Raw genomic sequence first — 23,474 nt, forward strand, 5'->3', positions numbered from 1 at the left:
ACAGATCATTATATCAATTTTTCCTTTCATACTTTATGAAGAAAAATAGTTTTTGTATCATTACATCAAGTTTACACACATGGGTCAAAAATGACCTAGTGCATTAGAAGCGTAGTGATACAAAAAGTGATTCACTAAATTAACAATTTGAGTATATGTGTAACTATGTTTGTCTTATTTTGAAGGTTTAACTGTAAAAGAGTTGTTAGAACCACCAGATTACATCGGAAAAACACATATTTTAACATTTGAGACTTATTAGAGCCACCAAATAATAATTTCCATTGGAAAAAACACCAATTTAACAAAATAGGATAGTTAATATTTGTGTCTTCTTTGGCAGGTTTTACATTGGTGATATGCTAACCTTGTTAATTAGAAGCGTAGTGATAAAAAAAAAATTATTCAAAAAGTAAGAAATGAAAAAAAAAATTAGGATGTATGATGATCAAAGACAAGCTATTTGAGGAAAACCTGCAATACTGAATGATGAAATTAATTTATTGCAAAGATACAGAACAACACTTTAGACCATGGGTCTCAAACTCGCGGCCCAATTGTGTCCCTTGTGACGATATTTTGTGGCCCCCACCTTGATATGAAAGTTTAATGTGAGTTTTATATGAATGGGACTTTAACGTGTTGTGTGTGTAAGGTTCCTTTAATTACTTTTTTTGGTCATTCTGTGTCTTTTTAAATAATTTTGTGTCTTTTTTAATAATTTTGTGTCTTTTTTTAATAATTTTGTGTCTTTTTAAAATAATTTTGTGTCTTTTTTAGTAATTCTGTCTTTTTTGGGTCATTTTGTGTCTTTTTTTAATTAATTTTGTATCTTTTTTGGGTCATTTTGTGTCTTTTTTTAAATAATTCTGTGTCTTTTTTGGTAATTTTGTGTCTTTTTGGGGTCATTTTTTGTCATTTTTAATACTTTTGTGTCTTTTTTAAATAATTTTGAGTCTTTTTTGGTAATTTTGTGTATTTTTGGGGTCATTTTGGGTCTTTTTTGGGTCATTTTGGGTCTTTTTTGTAATTTTGTGTCTATTTTAATAATTTTGTGTCCTTTTTTTTAGTAATTTTGTGTGTATTTTGGTCATTTTGTGTCTTTTTTTTTAGTTTTGTGTCTTTTTTTGGTCATTTTGATACTGCCTCCAGCGGCCCCCAGGTTATTTGAGTTTGAGACCCCTGCTTTAGACCCATGTTGTGCATGAAAGGGTTAAAATAGTGGCGCTGTGCTGCAACCAAGCTTTTCCAGGACCTTTCAACGGTTGTAAATGGCATGTTTTAGATGAGTACTTCCATACTAAAAGGGGCAATTTCACTTAACCATACCACCAGCAATGGTATCACACTTTTAACAAGTAAAAGTAGTTTTCTAATCTCATTAAACATACTGGTATGGGAATCTAGGGGCTAGGAGCAAAAGGAAGCTCACAAAAATCATCAACCATCAACCACAAATACTTCAGGAGCCCTCACATCCACTAGGAATTAGAAAAACTCCCTCCAGTAAGAAGATACAGGGTAGAGCAACAAGAAACATCTCAGAAACAAGAAGACGCAGGCGGAGCGCTCTTCATTTCAGATTATAGGCTATAGCATGGGTCTCAAATTCGCGGCCCGCGGGCCAATTGCGACAAATTTTCTACAAAACAAAAGGGAAAAAGAAGGACGAGCCGCAGCAGCAAACTCTGGAAGCCTTCCAGCGACGAGAAAAATTCCCCAGAGTAGGGCTGCACAATTATGGCAAAAATGATAATCATGATTATTTTGATCAATACTGTTATCACGATTATTAATCAGTATTATTCATCATGTTAGGGAAAACATCTGTATTTTTATTGCACTACTTTTAAACAAACAACAGGAACAGTTTTTAGTGTGTGCACTCACAGATTTAAATAGTGCATTCTCAAATGGTACTTGAAAGATATTTCACATTTTTAAAGATATTTTTACATATATTCAGTACATTATGACCTATCAGTATTATGGGTAGGTTTATTTAGACTTGGTAGGCTGTTTCATCTTCATAGTAAGGCTCAAAATATGGTTTGCGGCTCCATTTTGATATTTTTTTCTCATTTTTTTTTGCCAACAATGGCTCTTTAGTTAGTGAAGGTTGCCGACCCCTGACCTAAATCAAAATAATCTTTGACAAAGAAGCAAGGTGGAGCTTAATTTAGTGGCGTACGTGCACTTGAGTTTATGGATAATGAAGTATCATCAGTATCATGAATGACTAAGTTTATTGTCCTCTTGGAACTTCATTATGTGCCTGTGGTAACCATCATAACCATTACATAATAACAAAGACAACAATAGAGATAAAAAACAACCAACAATGCAAGTACAATGATAGTGATCAAGACAATCCATTACATACAGATGAAACAAACACACAGCAGCAACACCCACAAATACTGGTCAACCTCCACACACACACAGATAGTGTCGTATTTCAGAGTGTGTTTGTTTACTGGTGTCATGCTGCTGGGTAATAAAAGCCTTACAGGCATGTCCCTTCACAAAGACATCACCCTGTGCCCTGGACCTCATGACAACAAATAATTGTCACATCAAAAGAGGATGTGAAACATCTCCAAGAACTGTTTGGCACTTTCTTGTGACTCAGAGTCATTATCAGAACAGTGTTGCAACATTTTGCTGTTGCAGGAAATGTTCATTCTCTGTGCAGTTGCTTTTTACTTGAAGACAAGAAAAAGTCTCAACTCCCAACTAACTCTCAAAATAAAAAATAAAATAAAAAAACCACTATATTTCTATTAGTGTCCATAGAAATGTGTATTCATCCACAACTTCAATGGCCTTCTCCTTTTGATGGCAGTGTGGTCTACAATTGAAATAAAAAAAATATTGTTTTCTCAGTGCACACAACTGAGTCGACACAAACAAACAAAAGTCTGGTTTCCACTATGGGGAAAAGTGGCCACCGTGAAAGTCTCAGGCCACACCCGACCCCCACGGCTCCTTAAGAACAGTAAGGAGTCTCCAATAATACCAGAAAAAAGTCTCCAATAACACAGGAAAAAGTCTCCAATAACACCGGGAAAAGTCTCGTATAACACCAGAAAAAGTCTCCAACAACATCAGAAAAAGTCTCCAATAACACTAGAAAAAGTCTCCAATAACACAGGAAAAAGTCTCCAATAACACCGGGAAAAGTCTCGTATAACATCAGAAAAAGTCTCCAATAACACCGGGAAAAGTCTCGTATAACATCAGAAAAAGTCTCAAACAACATCAGAAAAAGTCTCCAACAACACTAGAAAAAGTCTCCAATAATATCAGAAAAATCTCCAACAACATCGGAAAAAGTCTCCAATAACATCGGGGAAAGTCTCGTATAACACCAGAAAAAGTCTCCAACAACATCAGAAAAGTCTCCAACAACATCAGAAAAAGTCTCCAACAACATCAGAAAAGTCTCCAACAACATCAGAAAAAGTCTCCAACAACATCAGAAAAGTCTCCAATAATATCAGAAAAGTCTCCAACAACACCATCAGAAAAAGTCTCCTATAATACCAGAAAAAGTCTCCAACATCGGAAAAAGTCTCCAATAACATCGGGGAAAGTCTCCAACATCGGAAAAAGTCTCCAATAACATCAGGGAAAGTCTCCAACAATACCAGAAAAAGTCTCCAATGACACCAGGAAAAGTCACTAGATTTGTCTCCAGTCGCTTTCTTGAAAAATATTTACAAATGGCGCATGTTGTTGTCACTTTTTGAATTTCATTTCTATCTGCTACGAGGCTGAAAAATCTATTATTTAGTAGGAAGCGTTGACACTTCTGTTGAATTTCCAGAAAAACTTCAGGTTTTAGGGGCATTTTCACATTTTACAAGCATTTTTTACAGGCGTTTTAGGCCTAAATGGGTTAAAACAGCCACAGCTGATACAAAGTGCTGTACATGGCCAACAACAGGACAGACCAACAATAAAAACAGAGAACAAATAAAAACAACTAAAACAGTGCGAGTCTCATGCTGGGTAAAAAACGGTAAAAATTAATTTTAACTTTTAAAAACCACAATGAACAGAATGAGGCTCATGTTGAGTTAAAAGCCAGTGAATAAAAATGGGTTTTAAGATGACTTTTAAAAGCGGACAGTGAGGAGGCCTGCCTGAGGTGCAAGGGTAAATTGTTCCAAAGGAAATGAAATAAATGCATGAAATAATAAAGCTTGCTATACTTTTTTTTTCATAATGCACCTTGCAGTTTGTAAAGGCCACTAGACATGCTAGGCTAATCTTTAAACCATCTGCAGCTGTCTTGAGAAATGTGCTGGAATGATTGGTAGAGCCTCCACAAACCAAACCGAGCTATTTCTTCAGCATTAATCAAACAAAACCAAGCCTTATTTCAGCAACAATAGCTGACCACATTCTACCCTCAACTGTGTTGTAACTAGTGTGATAATGAATATGTGAAAAGAAGCACGAAACCTTGATGCAAGAAGAATCTTATTATTATTTAAATCAGTTTGCGCCTGTGTTTGGACTAAACGTTCACTGCAAAAAAGGTCTAAAAACAAGATAAAAACACTAAATCCGAGGGAAACGTACGGGGAAACTAAGAACTCTTCACTATAGAGAACTAATGATTGGTTTTAAAGGACTGTTTTGTCCAGCCGGCAATAACCAAACAACATATAAAACATTAAAACTACATGTTTACACTGCAAAAAAGGTGTGTCTAAAAACAAGATAAAAACACTAAATCTGAGGGAAATGATCTTGCTGCATGGACAGATAATTTCACTTGACACGATTTCTTAAATTAATATTATCACATTTAGAAATAAGCATGTTGAATGCTTAACATAAGAAATTAACTCTTAAAACAAGATAAATTATCTAACACTTCTAAATCATTTTTTTTGTCTTTTTTGGTCATTTTGTGGCCAAAAGAACACAAAAAATGACCAAAAAAAGACACAAAAAAGACAAAAAAAGACAAAAAGTTTTTCTTATCCTGGTAAAAAACAAATAATTGTCAGTGCACTCTGCTCGGTCCAAGACTTAATGAATTAAGATTGTTAATGCTTATTTCTAGATTTAATCATTTTAAGAAATCTTGTCAAGGTAAATTATCTGTCCATGCAGCAAGATTCATTTCCCTCAGATTTAGTGTTTTCACCTGGTTTTTAGACACACATTTTTTGCAGTGCATGTAATTTCCTCTTCCTTTAAATACAGGTTTCGTACAGGTGCTGGAAATCCTTAAAAAACACTTGATGCCATGTTTTGCCAAGAATTGAAAAGTGCTTGGAATTGTAATGACATTACTTCCATAATAAATCACTATCCGACTGAATACTTCATATGAAGAATCTTTGTGTCAGAACAGTTTTACAGGAATGAAATAATTTACCACAGCTTTTGCTAAAAAAAAAAAAAAGGTGCCAGAAAAGCTTAAATGCACCTGTAAAATCTTAATTTAAGAAATCTTGTCAAGGTAAATTATCTGTCCATGCAGCGAGATCATTTCCCTCAGATAGGGGTGTGCCATATCGTATCGTTCACGATAATATCGGTATTTTTTTTTATGGTTAAAAAAAAAAAATGCATATCATGATATTGGCAACATTCTTACTTCTTGATGTAGTGGTTAAAGTTGTTTTAATCCCAAAAAGCTACTTACTCCCTGTCGCTTAACACATGCAGCTTTCAAAATAAGAGCACATGGATGTGTTTGCAGAATCCACCACAGAATTTACAAGAAGAATGTCAAAATAAGATGCCTTAAATAAAACATAAAAGAACCTTTATTCTCCTTTACAAAGTGTCATTAAAATATGCCCCCAGAACCCCTAAATGGTTATTTTTATTATTTGCTCATACTCAAGAGTCAAGAGTAATTTTTTTTTGTATTTGGCAACTGTTGAGATTTGCACTTAAAACTACATTTTAGATTTTTATTTATTTATACAGTCAAAAAAAAAAAATATTTTCTATGTCTTTTTAAGTATTTCCCTAATATCATCAAGAATATCGTTATTGCAAAAATAGCCTGAAATATCGTGATATTCTTTTAGGGCCATATCGCCCAGCCCTACCCTCAGATTTAGTGTTTTTATCTGGTTTTTAGACTAAACACCTTTGTGCAGTGTTCAGAGTATCTTTTTGGCTATCTGACAAAAGAGAAGCCTTTCGTAACCCACAACAAGCACATTCACATTTAGTTTGCAGCAGCTATAAATCCTTTACATTTGCAGGAAGTGCATTTATTTCATCTTACCTCTCTCTGCTTGGTCTCGGGGCACTCAGAGTGCAGGGTGAGCGTGGCCCCTTCGATGTTGCGTGGCATCGGGGTGGATCCAGGGTTGATGGTGAACTGGATCTGGTCTGGAGAAATGGTGTGGTGCACGTAGCCCTGAGACATGCCGTCAGGGTCGCTCATGAAGGCCAGAGAGCCGTCCTCCTCGTCTCCATCGCCCTCCACCGTGAGGAAGGTGACGCCGTCTTCGTCCCCTCCACAGTGGCCCTCCTCCTCGCCCTCCTCGTCCAGCCGGATGGGGTCCCGCTCGATGAGCACCGTGGTGCGGTCGTACACCCGGCCGGAGGACGACGACGGCTCGGCGATCAGGTCCTCGTCGTCTTTGTCGAAGTGGATCTTGTCTTCTTCTTCTTCGTCGTCGTCGTCCCGCGCCAGGGGGTCCACCTCCACCTCGAAGAACATGGACGCCTCTGTGTGAGGGCCATTCTCACTCATGGTCCCTGGGGGCCTCTCCTTCCTCTGCCAGGAGGACTGCACACTCACACTGGAAACGTTACAGCCTGGAATAGACATTTAAAACAGTATTATTATATAGAAACTAGGCAGTTCTTTAGAGCAGGGGGCTCAAACTTGTGGCCCTCGTGACGATATTTTGTGGCCCCCACCTTGATATGAAAGTTTAATGTGAGTTTTATATGAATGGCACTTTACCGTGTTGTGTGTGGAAGGTCCCTTTATTTACTTTTTTTGGTAATTTTGTGTGTTTCTTTGGTCATTTTGTATCTTTTTTGGTCATTCTGTGTCTTTTGTCATTTTGTGTCTTTTTAAGGTAATTTAGTGTTTTTTCAGTCATTTTGTGTCTTTCTTGGGTCATTTTGTGTCTTTTTTTAAAAATAATTGTGTGTCTTTTTTGGTCATTTTGTGTTTTTTCAGTCATTTGGTGTCTTTTTTGTCATTTTGTTTCTTTTTTGGTCATTTTGTGTCTTTTTTAAAATAATTTGTGTCTTTTTTGGTCATTTTGTGTCTTTTTTTTTTGTTATTTTGTGTCTTTTTTAAGTAATTTACTTTTTTTCTGTCATTTTGTGTCTTTTTTTGGTCATTGTGATACTGCCTCCAGCGGCCCCCAGGTAATTTGAGTTTGAGACGCCTGCCATAGAGCTTTACATAAGACATGAAAAGGCTTTTCTACAAGATATAAGAGACAGTGTTTTATGTTTTAGATGCTGGCCTCTGATTGTATTTTCTCTTTCTGTTCTCATTGAGCTGTGTGTAGGATGTTTCTGGGCCTCACCCTTTTGGCAAACAGCTATACAAAAAAACAACAACAGGTGGACAGAGCTCATTCCAAAACGAGAACAATTCTTGGTTTCACTTTTGCTTTACAATTGACAGGTTTGGGAACTTAGCACCGTCATTAGCCACCAGCTAAATGTAAGTAAAATATTCAAGTGGCAGCTAGATTTGCTTTAGACAATGGTAATCTAATGAGTGGGAGGTAGATTTTGGGACCCACCAGCAACAGTGGCAGGTGGATGTGGACACCCTTACCAAAGAGGAGGAGCCAGGTCTGGATGTTGTGTTTACAAAGAGTAAGCAACAATTCATGCATAGTAATATAGACATAAAGTAAAATGTGATGAAACACAAACAGGATAATAAAAAATCACAATGCAATTAGACTGAAGTGCAGGATATCAATAAACAGTCTCAAGTTGACTTTTATAAAAGGGCATTGCCCGACAGGAATGTCTTCATTGGAAATAACAGAGGTGGAGTTGCAGATATGTGATAGAAAGAAACTGAACGTCTTCATGAACAGGAAGCACTTCAGACCCGAATGATCAGAGAGGTTTACACAGTCCCTTACATAGCAGATCTAACCTAGCAGCAGATCTAAGGGGAGCGTGTCCCCTCTTTGTATGAGACTGGGGAACATAGGACCCTTTTTCCCCCGCTTTTCCCAAAAAGGGTCCTATGTTCCCTGGTCTGTTACTTTTTCCACCATCACTGCCAAATTCCATGGTACATAGGCCTAGGGGAGGAAAGATTAGGTCAGGGAGGGCAAACTAACCCTAACCCATGTGACGGTAGGCCTGCTGGACATGCTGAGAGTCTACCGTAAAGATTGATAGATTGCGGGGAACATAGGACCCTTTTCCCAAAAAGGGTCCTATGTTCCCCTGTAGCAATACATACTGGGGAACATAGGAAAAACGGGGAACATAGGACCCTTTTTTGGGAAAAACGGGGAACATAGGACCCTTTTTTCTAAAAAAAGGGTCCTATGTTAGGACCAGGGGAGCACAGGACCAGGGGAACACGGGACCAGGGGAACATAGCACCAGGGGAACATGGGACCAGGGGAACACGGGACCAGGGGAACATAGCACCAGGGGAACATAGCACCAGGGGAACATGGGACCAGGGGAACATAGCACCAGGGGAACATGGGACCAGGGGAACACGGGACCAGGGGAACACGGGACCAGGGGAACACGGGACCAGGGGAACATAGCACCAGGGGAACATGGGACCAGGGGAACATAGCACCAGGGGAACATGGGACCAGGGGAACACGGGACCAGGGGAACACGGGACCTGGGGAACACGGGACCTGGGGAACACGGGACCAGGGGAACACGGGACCTGGGGAACACGGGACCAGGGGAACACAGAACCAGGGGAACACAGGACCCGGGGAACACAGGACCCGGGGAACACAGGACCCGGGGAACACAGGACCCGGGGAACACAGGACCAGGGGAACATAGGACCCGGGGAACACAGGACCAGGGGAACACAGGACCCGGGGAACACAGGACCCGGGGAACACGGGACCAGGGGAACACGGGACCCGGGGAACACGGGACCAGGGGAACACGGGACCAGGGGAACACGGGACCAGGGGAACACGGGACCAGGGGAACACGGGACCAGGGGAACACGGGACCAGGGGAACACGGGACCAGGGGAACACGGGACCAGGGGAACATAGGACCCGGGGAACACAGGACCCGGGGAACACAGGACCAGGGGAACACAGGACCCGGGGAACACGGGACCAGGGGAACACGGGACCAGGGGAACACGGGACCAGGGGAACACGGGACCAGGGGAACATGGGACCAGGGGAACACGGGACCAGGGGAACATAGACACGCTTCCAGCCGATCTAAGCATAGCAGTGGATCAGATGAGTTACAGTCAATTCAAAATAAAGACAGCCATGACACAAAGGCTTAGCTTGGACATGAGATACATGTTGAGGTCTAGGAGAACACCTAGTATGTGCTAGACAGCTCTGCATCTGTCAGGCCTGTTCCACAGTAAGGAACAACAACAACCAGCGAGGCAGACACACTCCAACATGTTTACCATGTGTAGGCTGATGCTCGGCTCATACCCAACACTAACATAAACACCTCCATGTGTCAATCAAAGTAAAGTTAACAGCACGCAGAGCTGAAGGATCTCTGGTGAGACACAATAGCTCCGTTTAGGGGAACCTAACGTTACCCAGACCGACTAGATCTAGAACTTTCCCATTTCAATGACAGAAGTCACGTGGCAGCAGCAGCAGCAGCAGCTAAACTCCGCCAATTTAACACACATTATCGATCATTTGACATGGATTTTAACCCTCTCAGGCTACATTTTATATATGAGAAACATATGAAATGTGTCTCACTCTCATGCACCACAATGCCACTTCACTTTTTTTTAAAGCTCGACAAACATGTCTATAGATAGAAGGTTTACAAACACTAGTGGCCTGATAAACACGCTCCCACTGCCACAGTTAACGTGACAATAACCCTCATAATGTCACGTTAATAACGTTAGCAGGCTGTGCAACAACGTTAGTACATCTGGAGATGTCGCTTAGCTTCAATGCTACAAATAGATAACCATAAGCCATACCTGTAACGTTATATTAACACATACGTCTATTGTTATTGACACTTGAATGCAGCGTAAACACAACAGTAGCCGTTTTTTTTGTATTTAGCTTAAATAGCTAAATGAACATTAGGGAGCTAGCAATGCGCTAGCCAAGTCAACTAACGTTATCACTTATTTCCCTGCACATGAATAGCTCTGCTAGCTCCCAGCTAAGCTATCTATGGAGCTAGCAGCTAGCTCCATAGATAGCTTAGCTGGGAGCTAGCAGCTAAGCTATCTATGGAGCTAGCAGCTAGCTCCCAGCTAGCTTAGCTGCTAGCTCCCAGCTAAGCTATCTATGGAGCTAGCAGCTAAGCTATCTATGGAGCTAGCTGCTAGCTCCCAGCTAAGCTAGCTGCTAGCTCCCAGCTAAGCTATCTCTGGAGCTAGCTGCTAGCTTTAGCTTTAACTGACATTACCGAGTTATCTTCATCCCTGTGAGGATAACACGCTTCCTGTCACAGTCACCTACCAGACTAACAACCAGTAGAGCCATAAAGCGTCAATAAGTTTATCTACTAGACAATAAAAATAGCATTTTAATATATTTACCTGTTAGATGTGAGCCTTGTCCCTGTGCTGTGGATGTTTAGCCCTCTATCCCTCCCTGGGTTACCAAACAACGTCACCGACTCTCAGCCATTCGTGATGAATTATGGGAAATTTAATAGAATTCCTAATGCTAAATTAAAATGCTAAATTGTATTATTTCCACAATATTGGACTTTTTTGAAATTTTTATCATTAACCCTTTGATGCAGAACATGGTCTAAAGTGACCCGACTAAGTTTTTATATTCTATATCTTTGCAATAAATTAATTTTATCATTCAGTATTGCAGGTTTTCCTCAAATAACTTGTTTTTGATCATCATATACATCCTCATTTTTTTTCATTTCTTACTTTTTGAATAAAACCCCTTTTTTTATCTCTACTCTTCTAATGCACAAGGTGATTTTTGACCCATGTTGTGCATTAGAAGGTGTTTATATGTTGTCACCACTTTAAAACCTGACAAAGAAGACACAAATATTAACTATCCTATTTTGTTAAATTAGTTTTTTTCCAATGCAAATTATTATTTGGTGGCTCTAATAAGTCTCAAATGTTAAAATATGTGATTTTCCAATGTAATCTGGTGGTTCTAACAACTCTTTTACAGTTAAACCTTCAAAATAAGACAAACACAGTTACACATATAATCACATTGTTAATTCAGTGAATCACTTTTTTAATCACTACGCTTCTAATGCACAAGGTCATTTTTGACCCATGTGTGTAAACTTGATGTAATAATACAAAAACTATTTTTCTTCATAAAGTATGAAAGGAAAAATGGATATAATGATCTGTTGTTAAAAAAAAAGGTATTCAAACACACAGCAGCATTAAATAACATGGGAATGAATGTGGGTTATTTTTTACCCATGTTGTGCATTAGAAGGTGTTTTTATGTGGAGCATCAAAGGGTTAAGCTGAATGTGAGGAAGGGTTTTCCCACAGCAACAACACACTGAGAAAACTTAACATTCATATTAGAGGAACACCAAAACATCGGCCTGCCGATATTTTAGTAATTTTGTGTTTACTAAAATAACATACCAAGAAATATGTAAAAATGACAGAAAAATACATTAAATGTCCATAAATGTGTAAAAATGGCAGAAAAAAAGACACAAACTGGTAAAAAAAGAGACTAAATAACAAAAAAAGGACAGAAAAAGACACAAAAATGATCAAAAAAAAGACACAAAATGACTAAAAAAAACACACAAAACTACCAAGAAATAAGTAAAATGACAGAAAAATACATTAAATGTCCAAAAACGTGTAAAAATGGCAGAAAAGACACAAAAAGGATACAAAAAGAGACTAAATAACAAAAAGACAGAAAAAGACACAAAAATGATCAAAAAAAGACACAAGATGTCTAAAAAAAAACACAAAACTACCAAGAAATATGTTAAAATGACAGATAAAAAAATACAAAATACATAAAATGGCCAGAAAACATGTAAAAATGGCAGAAAGAGACACAAAATGACAAAAAAAACACACACAAAATGACCAAGAAATATGTTAAAATAGCACAAAAATAACTTAAAATAGCCAAAAAACACGTTAGCCCATTTCACTGAGCCAACAGCAGGCAAGGCTTGGTGCAACATCTGCCATAATAATAATAATAATAATAATATATAATAACTGGTGAGCTGCTGCTGATACCGGAAAACAGAAAAACACATCAAATATGTGGATCATCTGCGGGGCCACCACCTCCAGGCCGAGAACAACATAGAAAAAGGAAAAAAGATCGAGCAGAAGAATGTTTGTTTTGTTAATAAATGTTTCTTTTTTTGTTTAAATTGAGACTTGTGTAACATTTGTTATCATTGTGTCATTTTTATCATGTAAATGGAGGGAGAAAAGGCAATATCGGCTTCAAGAATCGGCAAAAAAAACAAAAAAATCAGCAGCACATAACAGGATCAGTTAAGACTGATCAAAATAATCTGTATCGGCCTTAACCCTTAATAGGGCACTCATTGAAATACTTGCAAATTCCAAATTTCAACCTTAGAGAATATTACATACAGCCAAAATGTGTAAAAAAAAAAACCATACGGACCCAGGAGAGGGGGATAATATTTTGAGAAATAAATTTATAAGATTAAAGTGGAAAATCTACAAGATAAATGTGCAGATTTATGAGATATAAAGTGGTGAATCTGCGGGAAAAAATTAACTTTTTTCCCCATTTTTTTCTCATAAATCTGTGACTTTTTTCACAGATTTGCCACTTTAAATCTCTTAAATCTGAGACTTTTTTTCTTGTAGATTTGCCACTTTAATCTGGTAAATTTGCAACTTTTTCTCGAAATATTTTTATTTTCTATTTTGGATATCCGCTGAAATAACCAAATACAAAAAAGCCCGTATCGGTCGACCACTAATTCATATACTGTTGATTTCTTTGCTTCTTCTTGATTGATTGATTGGCTAAAAATCACCAGGGACACACACCTTGTTTCAAACCATTTTATATATAAAAACATGATGGTGCTTAGATCAGAAACATTAAAATACAAATTTATTTTTTTTAAATAAAATATACATACATTAAAAATTGTTAAGTCTACAGATGCTCAACGATATACAATAAACTGTGCATGATCTGTGTGTGAAACAGACTAATATCACTTACAGTAGTTATTTATACCATATATATCTATACAAAGAGCCATCTAAGAATATAAGAAATCATGATAGTTTATTGATCCAAATACTGGACTGTACAGTTGTTTTTTAGTGTTCAACTTCAGCATGAAGAACAAAGATGGCGTCCTCCGTCTAGGAGGAGCTCTGGGACAGGAAGTGCTGAAAGAACTCCTGAGTCTTCCTCTTTTCTGCCAGATCCTGCTTCGACGGAGACCTCAGCAGCAACGAGGCAAAAATGGTGGCTACGCAGAGAGAAAACAAATAATTCATGTCTTTAATTTTTTGGCATGATTCAACAAATGAATGCATTATGTTACTACAATCCTTTATAATGAAGTTATTAACTAACTTATTAATTATGGGCTCAAATTTGTCTCATTAATACCTGTTAATGCACAGAGGGTGATCTAGAAATAGTCTTTGATCTGCACACGTGTTTTGCTATCCACAAATACTAATTTCTAATTTGTAACTTGTACTTTGTTTTTTGTTTTTTTACAAATAAGTGTGTATTTGTAAATACATTTTTCCATTTGTAAAAACAAAAAAGCCATTTGTGAAAATGAAAATTCTGTCTGTGAAGTGTGGAACACCATGCCCCCCTCATGTTTAAATCATTTTGTGTCTTTTTTTGGTAATTCTGTGTCTTTTTTGTCATTTTGTGTCTTTTTTTTTGGTAATTCTGTGTCTTTTTTTGGTAATTTTGTGTCTTTTTTTAAATAATAGTGTGTCTTTTTTGGTAATTCTGTGTCTTTTTTTGGTAATTCTGTGTCTTTTTTTGGTAATTTTGTGTCTTATTTCAGTCATTTTGTGTCCTTTTTTAAATAATAGTGTGTCTTTTTTGGTAATTCTGTGTCTTTTTTGAGTCATTTTGTGTCTTTTTTGGTAATTCTGTGTCTTTTTTTGTCTCATTTTGATTCTTTTTTAAGTAATTTAGTTTTGGACAGGTGCAATATTGGTTAGATTATCTCGACTCCATATTTTATTTTATTTATATAACTAATTCATACAGCTACAGATTTTATATTTCACTGTGTTGTATTGTATTGTGTTTTTTTTTTAACTTGTATGTTTGGCTTGACCGGGCCTCAGTACTGAATTTCGTGCCTCATCATGTGCATGCATGTGTTGTTGGTATGACAAGACACACACACACACACACACACACACACAGACAGGCATCTCTTTCCTCAAAGACGCGTTTTTGAGACGTTCTTGACAAGAAACACACAGATTCACAAACAAACAGCTGGTGATTCACAAATGGCCCGCCATAGGATTTGTAACTTGTGTGTTGGTTTTTACAAATAAATGTGTATCTGTAAAAAAAAAAAAAAAAAAGAAAAGAAAAAAAAGGCATTTGTAAAACTGGAAATTCTGCCCCCTACTGTTGAGGAAGGCGGCCATTTGTGTATCACAAGCTATTTGTGGATTCTCTCGACAAGAATGTCTCAAAAATACGTCTTTGAGGAAAGAGATGTGTGTGTGATTGGTGATCCACAAGCAGAATTTTCAGTTTTACAAATGTCTTTTTTGTTTTTTCACAAATGGAAAATTGTGTATTTACAAATACACAATATATTTACAAATACACACTTATTTGTAAAAACCAAAATACAAGTTACAAATTAGAAATTTGTATTTGTGGATAGCTAAAACACTTATTAATGAGACAAATTTAAGCCCATAATGAACTAGTATTTATACATAGTTAGGATATTTGTATGTGAGCACACATTCTAAAATCTATGCACTAAATCAATGCACGACACTTTGCTATGTTATTAATATTATTATTATTATTATTATTATTATATATACTGTTGCTGCCATTACTATTATTACTATATACTGTAATATACTACTATTATTATACCGGCCTTACCGGCCTTATTTATTATTATTATTACTATTATTATTATTATATATTATATTATTTTACTTGTAATTACTTTATTTATATTTTTCATTTTATTTTTATATTGTTTTTTATCTATTATTGCATATTATATTATATATATTATATACTGTACTATTATTATTATTATTATATACCTTCTAGTTACTATAGCATTGTTGCCATCATATCACCAGTTTAATTATTACCATCATCTTGCCAACCATCCTACCAACTGATGATGTTCTTTTCTTAACTTCTTAAGTGCCCTTGTTCTATTCTGTGTTTTTTTCTATTGTTGTTTTTATTTATGCTACCTCAGTATTTTATTCTATTGTATTTTATTGTACTTGAATACCGGACTGCTGTGACAACCGAATTTCCCTTCGGGGATCAATCAATCAATCAATCAATCAATCAATCAATCTATCTATCTATCTATCTATCTATCAATCTATCAATCAATCAATCTATCTATCTATCTATCTATCTATCTATTCTTTTCCAGAATCTGCCTGTTTTACACCAAGGACTGAAAAGTGCAAACAGTCTTTGAGTCATCAGCAGAATATTTAACAGGATATTCATTCATTTTCACTTTCTGTCGCTTCATACATGAGTTTCTCTTCACTGACTCAACATGCTGACTGGAACAAACACAGCAGCTAATAGAAACACAGTGATGAGTGAGAGAGACTGGAGTGAAGCCTGTTTCCTGTTTCTCACCCAGGATGTTGACATCTAATCGATTGCTAGCAGAGTTCTTCAGCAGCTCCCGGAGGAAGGCCGCTAAATAGTTGAACACGTTTTTATGGCACTGAGGTAGCATGGAAATAACCTGCAGACAGAGAGATTAACATCTTATTGAACAAGGCAAATGTTCACTTTTAGAATTTAATACATGCTGGAATAGATTAACCCTTTGATGCACAACATGGGTCTAAAGCATGGGGCTCAAACTCGTGGCCTGCGGGCCAGTTGTGGCCCCCACCTTGATATAAAAGTTTAATGTGAGTTTTATATGAATGGAACTTTACCGTGTTGTGTGTGGAAGGTCCCTTTAAATTATTTTTTTTTTGGTAATTTAGTGTCTTTTTTTGGTAATTTTGTGTCTTTTTTTTGGGGTAATTTTGTGTACATATAGACACAAAATTACCAAAAAAAGACACAAAATGACTGAAAAAAACCCCACTAAATTACTTTAAAAAAAGACACAAAATGACCAACAAAAGACACAAAATTACAAAAAAGACACAAAATGACCAACAAAAGACACAAAAGTACCAAAAAATACACAAAATAACTAAAAGCACAAAAAATTATTAAAAAAGACACAATATGACCAAAAAAATACATAAAATTAACAAAAAGACTAAAAATTACCAAAAAAACCCCACAAAATTATTTAAAAAGACACAAAATCATTTAAAACAAGACACAAAATTACCAAAAAAAGTAATTAAAAGGGACCTTCCGCTTGATGTAATAATACAAAAACTATTTTTCTTCATAAAGTATGAAAGGAAAAATGGATATAATGATCTGTTGTTATAAAAAAAATATATATATATTCAAACACACAGCAGCATGAAATAACATGGGGAATGAATGCGGGTCATTTTTGACCCATGTTGAGCATTAGAAGGTGTTTATATGTGGAGCATCAAAGGGTTAACGGTGATGAAGGTGTTAACTTGAGGTTCCTGACTCACTTTCTCACACTGAGGAGCGTTGGAGCAGCTCTCCAGGCTCTGCTGGTAGAAGGAGAAGGGGACCACGGGCTCTGGGAGAGCGTCCAGGAAGAGCAGCAAGGCCTCGGCCACCGAGTGGTTACTGCCCGCTGCAGCAGCACCAAGTTAAAGACTAAACCATGAGAAGAATCTGCAGGCTTGAAATGTAGCAGCGGGCAAAATAATCATAAGAATGCACTGTTGAATGCAAGGATTCATTCAAAGGGAGCAGGTTAACCAGTAGACAGACAAAACACAAATGTATGTTGCATGACCTCATTATTTCAGCAGATTGTATCTGAAATGAAACAATGACTTAGCAAAGTGCTGAAACTGCTGTACACATTTGACACCTGTACCACCTGATTTTACCTGCTACATTAAAAAAATAAGGGGGTGGCTTAAAAAAGGCTCTTGTACTTGGTTATTATAGTTAACGAAAACTAACGAAATAACGAAAACTAGAATTGAAAAATCATTTTCGTTAACTGAAATAAAAATAAAAGACGAGAGTTTTTAAAAAAAACATAATTAACTGAAACTGTATTTTGTGGTAACAAAACTAACTAAAACTAACTAAAATTATAGTTAAAATGTCCTTCGTTTTTGTCTTTGTCAACTTTTTTCATACATAAACCTTTTTGGTTGATATGAAATCTATTTCATCTATCTGGTTTTATGACTTAATAAACTTATTGGGGCTGAGATGGATCAGACAAAGGAAATAAAGGAAACATTTATTGTGACCTTATTGAATCTGGCACCCAACAAATACCCCATTACAAAAAACACTAAAACTAATAAAAACTAAACTAAAACTAAGCATTTCCCAAAAAATAAAAACTAATTAAAACTACCAAACTCACTCTAAAAACTAATTAAAACTAACTGAATTTGAAAACAAAAAATCACAACAAAATTAAAACTAATACTGATGAAAAATCCAAAACTATTTATTTTCAGAATATGCAATGAATATGAACAATTGTTTTTTCATTATTATTATTATTATTATTATTATTATTATGATTATGATTATTATTATTATTATTATTAGTAGTAGTAGTAGTGGAGTTTAATGTTGAAGGATACGTAGAGAATCTTGAATGCCAGTGTCGAGGCAATCTCTTATTTCTGCAAATTCACTGCGGAGCCCAGGCTGCTGAAATATGTCTTCCTGCAAACAGAAAACAGAAAATATTAAATATTTGTTTCATTAAAAAGCCAACGAGCTAAACTACAAGCAGGTTGACGAGCTGAGGAAAAAATGCTCATTTTGGTTTGAAGCATAGTGGAACTGCAGTAGACTTAATTAAAATTAGAAACATGTTTAAATAATTCAAAATATAGATTAATTCCTTTCACCAAATCAATGCAGAGACTCTACAAAGCTACCTGGCTGCTGGCACAATAACAAAAGTCAGACCAAAGATCTATATTTCAGTTTGTTTTCAATGATTTAGATTTTTCTTCTTTACTTGTGGAATGGAGCCATTTTTATTAATTTCTCCTCATAGAGAAGACAGGAAGAAGGCCGATAGTTACATTATGTAAAGATATGAAACAAGGAAACTGTCCATCCAAAAAAGAAACAAAATCAGACTTCTTGATTTTTAAAATAACACAAAATTACTAAAAAAAGACACAAAATGACCAAAAAAGACACAAAATGACCAAAAAAGACACAGAATTAGCAAAAAAGACACAAAATTACTAAAAAAAAGACACAAAATGACCAAAAAATACACCGATTTACCAAAAAAGGCACAACATTATTTTTAAAAAGATATAAAATGACCCAAAAAAGACACAAGATGACAGAAAAATACACAGAATTACCAAAAAAGACACAAAATGACCCAAAAAATTACAAAAAAAGACTTAAAATTACAAAAAAAGACAGAAATACCAAAAAAGACAAACAAGGAAACTGCCCATCCAAAAAAGAAACAAAATCAGACTTCTTGATTTTAAAATAGCACCATAATAGAACCTTCAGCAGAACACGTTCTGACCTGTTTGAGTGCGTTGCGGAACAAGTGGTCCACCATCATCCAGAGTTCTTTAGGGATATCTAGAGGCTTCTCACTGTTTGAAGCATTCTCATTTCCAGACTCCGCCTGATGATGACAACAAACAGACCAAAAAGATACAGTTCAGTCAAGACCGACTCAAATGTGTTGATCTTCAAGTTAGGGCTGCACAATTATTCGAATTTTAATCGTGATCACGTTTTTGGCCACCACGATTAAATTAACCTGATCGTCGGCGATATTTCCATTTAAAAATGCGGCTCTCCTGCATATCTAACGACCATTTTTCAAAAAAGCGACTGGCGACAAATCCAGCGACTTTTTGTGGTGTTATTGGAGACTTTTGGAGTCGTTCTTACTCTTCTTAATGAGCCACGGGGCCGGCGGCTCGTTAAGAAGAGTAAGAACAAAACTGTGGTCCAAGTGGGTTAATGATGTTAATCTGGAACAGACAGAAGTACTGTATGGATGACCCTGTCATGCTGTTTTGTACTTTATTATTTAATGTTTTATTGGGTCTAATGATTATTTTGTATTACTTATATTTCATTTCGAAACTCCCTGGTCTTTTTTTTTTTTCTATTCTATTTGCTCTTTTACATATGCCTACCTTTCCCAGTTTGTTCAAAATTCTCAAATGTGATACACTTAACTTTCTGTATCTTGTTTCTTGTTTTGTAAACAAAAAAAACTTGATTGTGAGTGGCAGAAATACTATTGTATACTGTCTGAAGGTAAGCACTGTATTATAATGCTCTCACAAAATAAAATAAAAAAATGTTAAAAAAAAGAAGAGTAAGAATGAGTCGAAGCGGCACAGTCCTCCTGCAGCAGTCTCTCCCAGCTGCAGAGCCAGAGGGGATGTTAACCCCTTAGCATCCAGTCTGCAAATTGCTAATAGGCTAACAGTTAGCTCTGTAGCAGTACAGTGTGTATGTGCTAACAGGCTAACAGTTAGCTCTGTAGCAGTACAGTGTGTATGTGCTAACAGGCTAACAGTTAGCTCTGTAGCAGTACAGTGTGTATGTGCTAACAGGCTAACAGTTAGCTCTGTAGCAGTACAGTGTGTATGTGCTAACAGGCTAACAGTTAGCTCTGTAGCAGTACAGTGTGTATATGCTAACAGGCTAACAGTTAGCTCTGTATCAGTACAGTGTGTATGTGCTAACAGGCTAACAGTTAGCTCTGTAGCAGAACAGTGTGTATGTGCTAACAGGCTAACAGTTAGCTCTGTAGCAGTACATTGTGTATGTGCTAACAGGCTAACAGTTAGCTCTGTAGTAGTACAGTGTGTATGTGCTAACAGGCTAACAGTTAGCTCTGTAGCAGTACAGTGCGTATGTGCTAACAGGCTAACAGCTAGCTCTGTAGCAGTACAGTGTGTATGTGCTAACAGGCTAACAGTTAGCTCTGTAGCAGTACAGTGTGTATGTGCTGCTGCTGCAGGAGGTGTTCACTTAGCGATCTCTGTTTGTTTACAACAAGCACCGGACACTAAAAACTGTTGCTATTGTTTGTTTAAAGGTAGTGCAATAAAAATACAGATGTTTTCCCTCACTCGATGAATAATCGTGATTAATACAATATTGATCAAAATAATCGTGATTATCATTTTGGCCATAATCGTGCAGCCCTATCTTAAAGTGTGAAACTATTCAAAAAAATTGTGCTGTGGCCTGTGAGACCGCCCTAAACGGAGAAGAGATATTTAAAGGGCAGCTAACCACTTGGCGGAGCGTCTCCTGCGGCATGTCCTGGATGGGCTCCCTCAGCTGACACAGTGAGCTGATGGAGGAGCCGTAGCAGCTGGGCAGGTAGTTTCCTGTCACGGAGATGAAGTAGTCCTTGCCACGCTCCAGGTGGAGCACCAGGATGTCTTCAATCTGCTCCTTGCCAGAGTTCAGTTCAGGGGCAGTGCAGCGGTTCACAAAAACCTCCAGATCAATATCCACAGAACCACCTGGACGCTCAGAGAGACACGCATGGAGAGTAAGAACGGTCATAGTTAAAGAAGTGAAGCTACAGTGGGTTGGTTTGTTGTTCTCAGGACATTACAAGCACTTACAGCTGCATCTCAATACATCAGAATATGATGGAAAAGTTCAAGTCAAACAGCCCCAACCAAGTATTGAGTCATATAGATGGACATACTGTTTTTATGAGATACAAGGTCACAATTTTGAGGTAAAAAAGTTGAAAAAATGAGATAAAAAGTCACAATTATGAGATAAAAAGTCAAAATTGTGAGATAAAAAGTCAAAATTATGAGATACAAGGTCATAATTTTAAGATTAAAAAGTTGAAAAAATTAGACAAAAAGTCATAATTTTGACGTAAAAAAGTTTGAAAAAATGAGAAAAAGTCATAATTATGAGATAAAAAATTGAAATTATGAGATACAGAGATATAGGTTGAACTTCCCTGTTGTGGGTCTAATAAGGGAATCTTAATCTCTAAAATCTAAAGCAGGACGTTGATACTTCATCAAAATGAAATATGTGCCTGTGAGTGAAGCTGACTGTGCTCCTCACCCTGAGCGATGAAGCCTTTGGGGGGGTTGGCGGTGAGCCAGGGCTTGCAGTACGTGAGCTCGTTGGGTTTCTGGATGAACTCAAACTGACAGGGGACCTGCCCGTCGTTGAACAGGCTCAGAGTCTCCGCCTGGTGCTGCATGTACTTCACATCCTGAAAGTGGAACTGGAGGGACAGGAAAGGCTTTTATGAGGCAATATGGTGGAAAAAACATCAACTCCATTTCATGTAAATGTATCCTTTAAATACCTGCATCAGGCTCAAAACCCTACAGTAGGGCTCTCAAACTCTAATTACCTGGGGAGGCAGTATCAAATGACCAAAAAAAGACACTAAATGACTAAAAAAAGACAAAAAATGACCAAAAAGACACAAAATTACAAAAAAAAGACAAAAAATGTCCTCAAAGACACAAAATTACTAAAAAAAAGACACAAAATGACAGAAAAAAACCCTAAATTACTTAAAAAAGACACAAAATTACAAAAAAGACACAAAATGACAGAAAAAAAAACTAAATTACTTAAAAAAGACACAAAATTACAAAAAAGACACAAAATGACCAAAAAAAGAAACAAAATGACCAAAAAATACACAAAATTATTTAAAAGACACAAAATGACCCAAAAAAAGACACAAAATGACGGACAAATACACAGAATGACCAAAAAAGACACAAAATTACTTTTAAAAAAGACACAAAATGACCCCAAAAAGACTCAAAATTACAAAAAAATACACACAATTTTTAAAAATTAGCCACAAAATTATTAAAATTAAATCATTAAAATTTCATATGAAGGTGAGGGCCACAAAATATCATCACGAGGGCCGCGAGTTTGAGACCCATGTTCTAGATCAATACACAGCTTTATTAGTGCATTAGTGGGTTTTCTTACTGGATTCACCAAAGGAACATGATGAGAGGGAAACTGATTGTACAAAGTGTATCAGAGACTCTCTCACTGTATTTATAGTGAAAGTGAAAGTTTACCTCTCTCTTGGACAGGGTGACTGACGGAATACACTCATTCTCCATTTTGTCTATATTTCGGACGATCTCTTCAAAGGTCTTCTTATACGCTTCAGGATTTACTTTCTTGATCTGAAGGAACAAGACGAGAGAGATATAAAAAATATATAATATAAAATAATACAACAGTAGATATATTGTATGTCAAATATAAGAGCCTAATGACAGAAAGTGAGCAGGTAAAGTTTTATCTTAATGCATTTTTCTAGTGACGCATCATTCTCTCCTCTCCTCTGAAGGAAGGACCACTGCATCTATTTCAAAGCTCTCTCCTCCTCTCTTTCTTCTCCTTCTCCTCCTCTCTCCTTCCTCCTATTCTCTCTCTCCTTTTCCTCCTCCTCCTCTTCTTTCGTTCCCCTCATCTCCTCCTCCTCCTCTCCTCTTCCTCCCCCTCCTCTTCTCTTTCCTCTCTCTCTTCCTGCTCTTCTCCTCCTATCTCCTCCTTCTCCCCTCCTCTTCCTCCTTCTCCTCCTCCTCCTCATCTCTCTCCTCCTACTCCTCTTCCTCCTCTCTCTCCTCCTGCTCTTCTCCTCCTATCTCCTCCTTCTCCTCCTCTCTCCTTCCTCCTATTCTCTCTCCTCTTCCTCCCCCTCCTCTTCTCTTTCCTCTCTCTCCTCCTTCTCTCCTCCTCTTCCTCCTTCTCCTCCTCATCTCTCTCCTCCTACTCCTCTTCCTCCTCTCTCTCCTCTCCTCCTCCTCCTCCTCCTCTCTCTCCTCTTCTTCTCCTCTCCTCTTCTCCTCCTACTTGTAGTCTTGTAAATAGTTTCCCTGATAGATTGACCGTCTGTCTAAAATCTCTCAACTCTTGTCTTTAGATGTGAGCAGGTGTGGCACCATAGTTTTC

At 37.1% G+C, this 23,474-nt stretch overlaps 2 protein-coding genes across 3 annotated transcripts in view; both read right to left on the bottom strand.

Moving 5' to 3' along the window:
• mtf1 (metal-regulatory transcription factor 1) overlaps window positions 1–10,772 on the bottom strand; it is a 29,313-nt gene extending 18,541 nt beyond the window's left edge. The window contains exons 1-2 of the mRNA XM_059339720.1: window positions 10,739–10,772; window positions 6,266–6,804 (exon numbers count right to left, since the gene is read on the bottom strand). Of these exons, the coding sequence (XP_059195703.1) occupies window positions 6,266–6,739 (474 nt within the window). The 5' untranslated portion in view covers window positions 6,740–6,804; window positions 10,739–10,772. The remainder of the gene's footprint in view (window positions 1–6,265; window positions 6,805–10,738) is intronic.
• Window positions 10,773–13,211: 2,439 nt separating this feature from the next.
• Window positions 13,212–23,474, bottom strand: part of inpp5b (inositol polyphosphate-5-phosphatase B) — a 49,678-nt gene continuing 39,415 nt past the window's right edge. For both annotated transcript variants that reach the window (XM_059339718.1, XM_059339719.1), the window contains 8 exons: window positions 22,592–22,702; window positions 21,597–21,762; window positions 20,790–21,025; window positions 19,048–19,152; window positions 18,125–18,209; window positions 17,015–17,142; window positions 16,029–16,140; window positions 13,212–13,647 (listed from right to left, as the gene is read on the bottom strand). In XM_059339718.1, the coding sequence (XP_059195701.1) occupies window positions 13,538–13,647; window positions 16,029–16,140; window positions 17,015–17,142; window positions 18,125–18,209; window positions 19,048–19,152; window positions 20,790–21,025; window positions 21,597–21,762; window positions 22,592–22,702 (1,053 nt within the window). In that variant the 3' untranslated portion in view covers window positions 13,212–13,537. The remainder of the gene's footprint in view (window positions 13,648–16,028; window positions 16,141–17,014; window positions 17,143–18,124; window positions 18,210–19,047; window positions 19,153–20,789; window positions 21,026–21,596; window positions 21,763–22,591; window positions 22,703–23,474) is intronic.

Source organism: Centropristis striata, chromosome 8 (assembly GCF_030273125.1).
Source record: "Centropristis striata isolate RG_2023a ecotype Rhode Island chromosome 8, C.striata_1.0, whole genome shotgun sequence".
Classification (NCBI taxonomy): domain Eukaryota; kingdom Metazoa; phylum Chordata; class Actinopteri; order Perciformes; family Serranidae; genus Centropristis; species Centropristis striata.